Here is an 11627-nt window from a genome sequence, read left to right on the forward strand (position 1 = left end):
ATGTTTATTTGCCATTTCCAGAAATGTCACATGATGTAATTTTGGCCAGGAAAGAACATTAAAAAGGGCAATAAATAGTATATATATATATACATATATATATCATATTTTCCCCCCAATCCTGGAGCTTGGGCTCTGTCCCTGAGTTTTTGGGCTCAAGGCTAGCACTTTATCACTTGAGCCACAGTTTGAATTCTTCCTTTTTTGGTAACTGGAGATAAGATTCTCAGATTTTCCTGCCCAGTCTAGCATGGAACTGTGATTCTCATGTCTCAGTCTTCTAAGTATTAGAATTACAGGGATGAGCCACCAGCACCTGGCCATAAATAGTATTTCTAACCCAGGAGAAATATAAAGTTTTCAAGGTACTATTCCTAGCTAGACCTAGAGCTCAGGAGCATGGAAGCAACCAACCTAGCAAATGGACTGTAAGTCCTTGGCCTGCACTCAAGTTGCTTTGAGGAAAAAAACATTCTTCACTCTCGAATGCAAGACTTTCCTATAAAACTTTTAGTTTGGGGATGGTCTTTTGTCTTTTTTATTTATTTACTTTTTGTTTCAAGTAGCGCTTCAAACTTAATGTATGACCTCCTATCTTATAGACAGCAGTTTACCACTTTTTTGTGGGGGGGTCCGTTCGTGGGCCTGAACTCTGGGCCTGGGCACTGTCCCTCAGCTCCTCAGCTCAAGGCTAGCACTCTACCACTTGAGCCACAGCGCCACTTGCGGATTTTTTTCCTTTTTGCTTATGTGGTGCTGGGGAATCGAACCCAGGGCCTCATGCATGCAAGGCAAGCGCTGTACCACTGAGCCACCTTCCCAGCCCCAGTTTACCACTTTTGAGATATAGGGGCTGCATTTTTTTTCATTCTTTTTTTTTGAGAAAGTCTCAGGCTTTTGCCTAGGCTGGCTTACAATCTCATTCTCCTACCTCACTTCCCACATAACTGGTTTACAGACATTCTGCATTCTAAAATATATAATCGATATCTTTGGCTTTTTTTTAAGGTCTAGTTGAAGTTTTGCCCTGGCTAAACACTATTCATCTTCCTTTCTTCACTTCCAGCAATGCTGAGATTAATGCATCACAACACCTGCTCGCACTCTTCTTTTTCTTGAGGCAGGGTCTTGTTCTGTGGCCCACACTGGCTTTGAACTCATGATTCTCCTGCTTTAGACTTCTGGGTATTAGGAGTATAGAAATGGCCACCATACTGGGCTATCTATCAATGCTCTTTTTGTAAGGGTCCGGGAAGGACCTGCTCGCATCTCATAACGAGGAATACATAAGCCCCACTGAATAGCTGGAAACAAAACATTCATGCATCTCACAGAAAGTCTCCCAGTTTCTTCACTTAGCTGCCTGAGAATATAAAGTGAATTTTAGGGGATACACCTAGAGTTTCCTTCCCGATTCTGTACATAATATATGTACCCATGAGTTTCTCTGCATGTTGATGCTTCCTTTTGGAAGTGCCAGGGATGGAACCTAGCTCCTTGAACTTGCTGGACAAGTGCTTGACCACTGAGTGGCAACTTAGTTCCCTTTGTGCTCATGCCAGTAGGTGTTTACATCTTCATTCATTTTCTCTGCACTCTAAGTCTATCAAGAGAAAATGGTTTTAATTCTTGAATCTGAGGACAATTTGGAAGGCCTTTTCAGGTCCTACATGGAAATAAGGTATTCAGATAATATAAATGATGTTTGGCCTGGAAATAAAACCATTTGCATGTTTTCTTTTCTTGTGTTCTTTTTATTTTTGTTTTCTTTTGCATGTTTTGGTAAAATAAAAAAGAAATGGAGACATCCAGTGCAAAAATCTCAAAATGGAGGGGTGACCTCGGCCAGAGTCATTATGGTCCTTTCATTAAGTACAAAGAGGCTGCACTTATTAAAAATGAACAGAAACAAGTGTTATTTTTTAATAACCCCAGAACCTCTTCCCCTATAACTAACTTACATTTTAGACATAATTTTTTGGGGAAAAAAGCCTAGCGTGAGTTACTGTTGAGGATACAATTTTAAAGAGTCCATAATTATTGTGTAAAATATATTGAATTCTAAAAGCATTAAAAAGTATCTCTATAATCTTACCTCTTGAAAATCATCTTTATCTATTATGTGGTTGACTTATATTTATCTGAATGCAGGTGTTTGATTGAAGCATGCCAATCATTATAACTATATTGCATATAGTATGTTATAAACTTTGTATTTATTTAAATTATAGTGTATTACTTTCTAATATAATTTTTGTACCTACCCTTTTAACTATGCCCATATTTTAAAATGTTACATTGTTTTAGGGTTGACAAATAATTATAAGGTTAAACAATATATAGTCTGTGTGTAGGAATATTTTCTTCTCACATAGCTTGCAAATATGTGATAATTTCCCATTATGTGAGTTATTGTGTATTGAAATGATATAGTCTGAGATGCCTCGGGAAAATAAATACATTCCACTAAGAACTATTATCATTAAAATTAAACCTACCACAAAAAGAAAAACAAACAAGTCTAGCACTTACTAATTTCAGTAGCAATGATTGTGATGTTATGCCACACACTTAATTCTCTGTCAAGTGGAGTTGCCAGTGTTATCTTCCCATCATCTGCATTAATATTGAACTGTCTCTCCAGGTCAGTGTGCCGGTCGATGGAAAACCTGCAAAAAAAGATGATAGATCTGTATTCATCAACTTCACTGTTCACACAATCTGTGTACTCCACCACGAACTTAGGAATCCTTAGAGAGTCCTATTTGTGAAGTCAGATGCACTGGGAAATTCCCTGGTATCATAATTTGTACAACAAAATGTCTACATGAGATGTAAGAAGCTTAATGATTATTGTCCAAGGAGCAATTAGCTACCTATGCAACATGGAGGTCATAAACTGCCATCCGTGTTGATAGGTAGCATCTTCAAAAACGGATGCTGATGAAGAGTTAATTGGACAATCCATCACATTTATTGGACAGCTCACGATAATTAGTAGTTGCCACAAGATATTACATACAACAGTGAACTCAGACCCAAAGCGAGATGGTGGTAAGGCCACGTGTTCTTCATAACAATCCCAGGCAAACAGTTGGTTGAATTTTTATTTGAATGGACTATATTTCTGAAGTTTGGATTTGGTGACAATTTTTGAAAGTCTCATTAAACTATGTGTTATTTATCCTATTACTCTCATGTTATAAAAAAATCAGTTGTTTATCCTCTAGTTATACACACACACACACACACACACACACACCACATACACACACACTGTCAGTCCTGGGGCTTGAACTCAGGGGCCTGGGTACTTCCCTGAACTTCTGCTCAAGGCTATCACTCTACCACTTGAGCCATAGTGCCACTACGGACTTTTCTGTTTATGTGGTTTTGAGGAATAGAACCCAGGGTTTCATGCATGCCAGGTAAGCACTCTATCACTAAGCCACATTTCCAGACTATATATATTTATATACATATAAATATATATATAAGTTATATATAAATATATATAAGTTATATGTATATAAATTTATATATATATATGTGTGTGTGTGTGTGTGTTAAGAGAAATGGTTTGGCTCCAGTAGCTCACTTGATGGGTGAGGAACACAGTTCCAAGTTAGTCCAGGTAGGAAAATCTGTGAATCTTTTAGCTTCAATTAGCCATCAAAAAGCCAGAAGTGGAGCTGTGGTTCATGTGGTAGAGTGCTAGCCATGAAGAGGAAAGCTCGGGGACATCATCCAGGACTTGAGTTCTATCCCCAGGTCCGGCACCAAAAAAATAGGAGTGATATTAATATATTTAGAATACCAAGTAAATGAGCTGACATGTATTTGGTTTCAGATACCATTTATGCTCGATTCTTTTTTATTTCTTTTTAAATCCATTTTAAAATATTTTTATTATCTTAATGTAGTTGTACAAAGCAATTGCCATTCAACCAAACAGCTTGTGAATATGTCTTGATCAATGTCATCTCTTTCAACATTCTCACTCATCCCTCCTCTTCCTGTCTCTTCCTTAACTCTTCTAAATTTTGTAGGATTTACATTGAATTTTTAATATATTTTTTATTGTAAAGATACTGTACAGAGGGGTTACAGTTATTTTTTTTAATTTTATTTTATTTGTGAACATACTGTACAGAGGGGTTACAATTACATGGGCAGGATATTGCGTACATTTCTTACCAAGCATTGCAGCCTCCTCCTTTGTTTACCCTTCACATCCCTTCCCAGCCTCCCCCCTCCCCCCCAATTCCAATCCTTCTCTTTTCCCCCCTTTCCCCCCCTCACCTCCCCCCCGCACTGACGTTGTAAAGCTCGTTTTGGACATGACAACTTGTACTTCTCATTGTTGCAACAGTTCCACCTGTATCCTTAAACAACTGGTTTTTCCAGAGGGGTTACAGTTATATGAACAAGGTAATGAGTCCATTTCCTATCAAGCATTGTTACCCTCTCCTTTGTTTTTCCCCTACCATCCCTTTCCTACCGAGCTCCCCAACACCCCCCACCCCCGCACAAAGTTGTAAAGTTCATATTCAACATAGTGCCTTGTACATCTCATTGTTACAATAGGTCATCCTGTATCACTATTTCAGCATTTTGTTATTTCCCTTGCCTCCCCAAATTAGAAAAATATGTATACAAGATGCAGGACACCGGAATCAAGTACAGTGACAACAGGGGTTATACCATGGGGGAAGAACATACAAAGAGAGACAAAAAAAATCACATAGTACATTATAAGAACATTAGAAAAGAACAACAAGAAAAATAAAATCTCTTATATCCCTATCTTGGGGTTCATTTCCCTTAGCCTCAGATTATATTGTCATATGTATATAGCTTTTGACCTATTCTTTTTGTCCTAGATATATACTAGTTATTGCAAATAAGGGGAACCATGGGACCTATGTTTCATTGGGTCTGGCTTACTTTACTTAATATAATTTTCCAAGTCTTTCCATTTCCTAACCAGAGGGCAATGTCATTCTTTCTGATGGAGGCATAGAATTCCACTATATATATATGTATGTGTGTGTGTGTGTGTGTGTGTGTGTGTGTATATGTATATGTGTGTGTGTATATACATATATATATATATATATATATATATATCTTGATCCATTCACCTATTGAAGGGCATCTGGGTTGGTTCCTTATCATAGCTATGGTAAATAATGCTACAATAAACATAATTGTGCTGGTAGCTTTAGTATGGCCTTGTTTGTGATGGTTTGGGTAAATGCCTAAAAGTGGGATTGCTGGGTCATAGGGGAGCTCTATGTGGAGTCTTTTGAAGAACCTCCATACTGCTTTCCAAAGTGGTTGAACACATTTACATTCCTACAACAATGTATGCTCGATTCTTTAAAGAGCTAAGAAATGTCCAAAGGGTTAATGATCACCTTTTATATCATATTCATAAAATATATTGTAGGCACTTTTGGATTCTAGTGAATTGTTTTTTTAAAAAAATCTCGAAACTGAGATTTCACACATTTGTGACTCAACCTGTTTCTTAGTAGCCACAGTAAATGAAATTCAGTATCATCACTACACTAGATACAATCTAAACCAGAAACACACTTCATGGATGTTTGGTTAATTACCAATACTTTACATGAACTTTCAGCCAAAAGTTTTGTAGTAATAATGTTAGGTTATTTGAATGTTGTTATTTGACATCCTGCTATATATTACTCCCTAAAGCATATTTATTATGCAGATCACAAATTTAGATCAATCAAACAAATCACTTTCTCTCTATAGAGGGTGATGTTCAATGTCCCTTCTTCCACAATTCACAAATGGTCCAAAACTAGGAAATAATTTCAGTGTTTTTCTAACTCCAACAAAAGTAGGGATTTTCTTTTGTTAATTTTTCCAGTTATAGTTCATGATAAACTTGTTTGGTGCAAGTCATAGGAACTTATAAAATAAATTAGAAATATGTTATTTTACTAGGAACAGAGTAAAAGATCTCATGATATCATGATCTCATTACATTAGAAGAAACAACTTAGTTTACAATGCAGTTTATCATCTACTCAAATTGAGTACGATGGAGAAAATATAGAAATAGAAAGCTCTAAGTTCGGACTTCTGTTCACATTCTCTAGTGGCTTTGAGAAGGAGAGAATTTTCCCAGTGGCTTTCTAAGATCAGTCCAAAATTCCTCATGATATTTGTCCACATCACTGTTTACCACTCTCCAAAAACCTGCTAATATGGATATCTCAATAGAGAACAGACTGAGCTGAAGAGATCTGAAGGTTATATTGGCTTTTCTAGCTCATTGCTCCTACATAAGTCACCTTCAACTACAAGCCTCTGGCTTTTTTGATCTCCCTTTCTTAAGAATGTCTATCCTCTCATTCTTCAAACATTTCCCTGAACTTTGCTCTGTGCTCAGAAGAAAAAAAAATGGATGTTTGATTCATATATCATAACATCAAATAAGTTGGAATTTTGTACTGCAGTTACCCAATAATGCTTCTGGTGTAATTGTGAAATTATTCACAAAGCATAGATATTCCTTATGTGCAGAGCACAATGTTAAAGGAACATGAGGAAATGGACAGAATAAATAATTAAATTGGATGCTAATGATTGTATTCAAAAGTTAAATGAAGACAGGCATTGTGGGGCATGCCTATAATCCCAGCTAAGTGAAAGTAGGAGGATCAAGGTTACAAAGCAGTTCCTGCTAAAAGGGTAAGACACTATACCAAACTGAAATAGGAAATCTAGGGGTCATGACGCAAATGGTAGGGCATGTGCTAGCAAGTACAAGGTCTTGAGTTAGTTTAAACCCAAAGGCTGTCAAAAAAATTAAATACTTTCAAATTTATAGAATCAAGTCTTATTTTTTTAATCTGAAACTTTGAAGTCATCATCTTATTTGCTTGAGAATATGCATATATTGAATTTACTGTTCTTTTGCACAAGTATTTAAGAGGTACTAGACAAAAGACCTAACACCAAGAAGAATAAGAAGCTTCATCTATTCGCTACAATAAGAAACTTCTCATTAACACAGAGGGAAGTAGCCTGTGAGAAAGTACACTTCTTAGGTTATGAATATATCATTTCTAATGATGGAACTTTTGGAAACAGACAATCCTTTCAAGTGCAATAGACCGGTTTTAGAATCGGCATTATCCACGATAACCAACTGAAAAAAACCAACTGAAACTCTTTCCTTTCTAATGCAACAAATACCCTGCCTGGCTTTCATACTACTGTTCTTCTAAATTTATGGTCGTGGTTCTTAGAAGCTGACCTTAAAGACTACATTGTTTTACTTTGTGGAATTAAGGACACAAATTCAAGGAAATTCCTAAGCTGGCTGATTAGCATCTGGTTCAAAGATGGTAATGGAACACACAGCCCTCTGTCCAGATACAAACACACACCCCTGGTTTAATTCAATTCAGGCAGCTTGCTGAGATCAGAAATGAGTCAAAAGAAAATACCACTGGTGCCCCAGTTCAGTTGATGAACAGGAACAACTGAATATTATTGTGTGGACAAATAGTACACTCTTGTCTGGCTGCAACTGTTGATAGTAACAACCTTACCTGATGAACCTGTTCCATCAGTTGCCACAGTCCAACTACATACACAAAATTCTACCTCCTAATTTCCTGTGTTTAGGTATATAAGAATGACATAGATTTTTTCTATGTGTTGATATATACATGTACAAAGAACATGTTTAATCTCCCATCAATCCATCCCCACTGCCACACATCCATACAAAGACCCCACCCTTTGCTTAAATCACTTGTTTGCGATTAAAACAATAAATAAAACATCAGTCTTAGCAAATTACAGAACACGTTCAGGAATTTTAGAAACAGCCCTTTAGTTACAACCTGTGTCTCCTTCATTTTTGTCATTTCACAACAACACAGGCAAACTACAGGTTAAGTCTGGAGGGCACATGAGCAATCAAACTGACTGTCATAAAAATAAATGAGTCACAGGTTCATATAGCTGTTTTGAACTTCCATTTTTCAACCACTATACTCATGAAACACCTGATTCTTCCCTCCTCACCCAAGGCATTACTCTTCGATTCCTATTTTCTCTGCCAAGACGAATTTACATGTCTGAAATTCAACAGTCTCATCTAAAAATGAGAACAATAGAATTGTCTACATGAAAATATCAACACCTACCTGTAGTATTTTAATTAGCATGAATTAATAAGACAAAGGGATTTTGTTGTGGCATTTTCATATGTATTGTGGGCTTCTTATAGTAAGTGATCCCCTAGGGAATATTTTCTATTATTATTTGTAGTAGATATTCAGTAATATATCTTGTCATTATATAACAAATGTATTTGAAAGATTCTGGAATCTTTGGAAAGAGTTGCAAATTTAGAGCTTTCTTTCCCACAAAAAGGTTGATGGAGATTCATCTACTCTTTTTCTCTTTTTCTTTATCTAACTTAGAGTCAAATATAGAAATTTCAATTTACAAATCGAGGGTGGTTCATTTGTCTTCTTAGTGTGCATGTTGTTTTACAGTTTGTTATGTTATTTTGGAGTTTGTTCTCAAATGCTTTGGGAAACTAGCATAACATATATTACATTATGTGAAACTTTAGGCAGTATTAAAAAAAAAACAAGTGCTCTAGAATTAATCTTGGATAAACTTGACTCACAATTGATTATTTAACATTTGTATAATACCCATCAATAAATCCAAAGCTTTTCCTTTGAATCAGAAAACCAATAACATTGCAGAACAGAGAATACTAAATAGGATGCTGTGATTGTAAACATTAAAAAATGCATGTAACATATTGCCCCTCTATGAAAGGATTACATTGTAAATTGTATTTTCTTTCTACAAAGGTTTAGTGATTGCCTCTCAGGTCCAAATATGATGTTACATGTTTGGAGGTAGGGAAAGGCTTTCTGACTCATGGTTTGAGACTTTCTCATTGCTCAGAAGAAAAATGGCATGGTCTATAATAGAGGGGCACATCACATAGAAAGAAATTGTTTCTAATTGGGCCTACGAAGTAGGATTCCATGTGTATGTGTAATTGTGCACAAGTGTATGTGTGTGTATATATGTGTTGGTGAAATGGAGTTGGTCATAAAAAAAGTGGCAAAAGGTGATAGTATCTGTTTTGAGGTACAGAGGATCTTCCCCCACAGAGCAGCCTGTTCAGAGTTAGGAGGCATCCAGAAAACACTGGAAGGTTGGGGTTTAAAACCTGCAAATGTGTTATTCAGCTTTTATACTTTAACAGATATCTGAGACAATGGACTTAGAAATAGGAGAAAGTATCTCAGGTCAAAATTTTGGAGGATTTAGTCCAAGATCTATATGCTGTTGCTTCTTAGCTAGAGGTAAGTCAAAATATCATGGTGGGAGCAGACGGTACAACAAATATGCTGATTTGATGGCTGAAAAGTAAAGCAAAAGAGGAAAGGATGTAGTTCCATGATCTCCTTTGAGGTCATGTTCCCAGTATGTTAAATCCTCTCACTATACCCTAATGCTTACAAGTTCTACCTCCAATAGAGAGGGATGGACAAATGATGAGTACATACAGCACTGTTGCTCACTAAACGCTATGTGGAAAATGAACTATACAACTTCTGGGTGAGGTGGGAGGGAAAAACTGGGAGAGAACCAAGGAAGGAAAGATACTGTTCAAAGAGAAATATACTCTTTCCTTGATTTACATAACTGTAATCTTTATTGTAACATATTTTAACTAAAAAAGCAACATCCACTTCCCAATAGCTCAATGGTCTGGGACTAAGTCTTTGTTGATCCATTATCCTAACTAGAGCAATGTAGTTAAGAGCTCATTCTGGGAATGGTGAGAACAAAGGTCTAAGAGAGAAGCATCCTATCATTTATCTTCCCATCTCTTCTTCCTGCTTATTCTCTTGCATCCTTCTTTCATGTATCTTTATTGAATATATCCTGCAGGTAAGACAGGAGGTGTAAAGACAGATAGGGTCTTTTTCTTGTATAATTTAGTTTATATGTGGAAAAATATAATAAATAAAGCAAGCTTTATAACCATGAAGAAGACAGGAAAGGCTGCTATACATAAAATATAATAACCCTACGCAAGGAAGGTAACCATGAAAATCTGAGTTAGGAAGAAGTTTCATGTGTTTGAAGACACATTACAGTGTGTTCAAGTTCAAGAGTCAATGGAGGAAGTCTGTCAAGGAGAAAATCAGGAAGGATCTCATTATGAAATATACACATATATATCTGTATATATATAACAGCAATGTAACAGGATAAGGATAAGGATATAACAGGAGAGTGATAGCATTAAACTAAAGCTGCTATAAATAAATATGTTCTGTGCTATGAAGAAATCATTTGCTACTCATTTCAACCATTTAGATCCTCTAAACTAGCTAGTATAAGCAAAGAAGTGAAATCTTTGTATAATTTAAATAAAATTAGCTTTATATGCATTCAGAGACGCACACAGGGCTAGTTGATTCTATATTGGATGACAGATCTGAATAATTCACAATCACCTTGGTAAATCTGGGAATCGAAACATAGAAAATGGTTAAGTGGGGATAAAACAAATAGTCAAATTAGAGATAGTGGTGAGTCACATTAGCAAATAAAACAAACAAAACAAGGTGATTATTTAGCTTTGAGAAATCAGTGAAAACAAGGAGTCTTATAGAAATCGCTAAGTGAACTAAATCAGGTCCAGAGAGACAAGCAACTCATGTTTTCCCTTAAATGTAGAAGATAAGACTCAGATTACAAACTCATAAGCAAGTAAGTTGGATGGTATGTGAGTATAGACAAACGTATTTACTAAAATACTGTAGACTCAAGGGCGATCTCAAATAGTGAAATTTCTCAGAAAGGCAAAATCAAAGTTCAGAAAAATAAAACACCAATAAGTGGGTACTCAAAAGGAGTGGGGTGAGGTCAAAGGGAAGGAGTAGACAAATAAGAAAGGGAGGAATGCAGAGAAGAATTCAATGTATATCCTACAAGAAGAGCTAGGAGGCTTGGCACCCGTGGCTCATGCCTATAATCCTAGCTACTCATGAGGCTGTGATCTGAGGATCGTGGTTGAAAGGCAGGAAAGACTGTAAGACTCTTATCTCTAATTAACCACCAGAACACCGGAAGTGGTGCTGTGGCTCAAATTGTAGAACACTAGCCTTGAGCTGAAGAGCTGAGCGACAGCACCCAGGAGTTCAAGCCGCATGACCGACAAAAACAAAAGTAGAGTGAAGGAAAGAGTGGGTAGGGGAGGGATGGATGACACTGTTGTAAAGGATGATATTGATCAAGATATATTGTGTTCAAAACTGAATTGTTAAATGGCAACTCCTTTGTACAACAACTACTTTATTTATTTATTTTTTTTGTCGGCCATGGGGCTTGAACTCTGGGCCTGGGTACTGTCCCTCAGCTCTTCAGCTCAAGGCGAGCGCTCTACCACTTGAGCTACAGAGCCACTTCCGGTTTTCTGGTGGTTTTTATTGGAGATAGGAGTTTCACAGTCTCTCTTGCCTGGGCTGGCTTTGAACCGCGATCCTCAGATCTCAGTCTTCTGAGTAGCTAGGATTACAGGCGTGAGCCAC

General features: G+C 36.7%; 1 protein-coding gene across 2 annotated transcripts in view; it reads right to left on the minus strand.

The window, feature by feature from the left end:
• Nucleotides 1-11627, minus strand: part of Cdh8 (cadherin 8, type 2) — a 354170-nt gene that overhangs the window by 110535 nt on the left and 232008 nt on the right. For both annotated transcript variants that reach the window (XM_013012785.1, XM_013012784.1), the window contains one exon: nucleotides 2533-2669. In XM_013012785.1, the coding sequence (XP_012868239.1) occupies nucleotides 2533-2669 (137 nt within the window). The remainder of the gene's footprint in view (nucleotides 1-2532; nucleotides 2670-11627) is intronic.

Source organism: Dipodomys ordii, unplaced genomic scaffold, assembly GCF_000151885.1.
Source record: "Dipodomys ordii isolate 6190 unplaced genomic scaffold, Dord_2.0 Scaffold18, whole genome shotgun sequence".
Lineage (NCBI taxonomy): Eukaryota > Metazoa > Chordata > Mammalia > Rodentia > Heteromyidae > Dipodomys > Dipodomys ordii.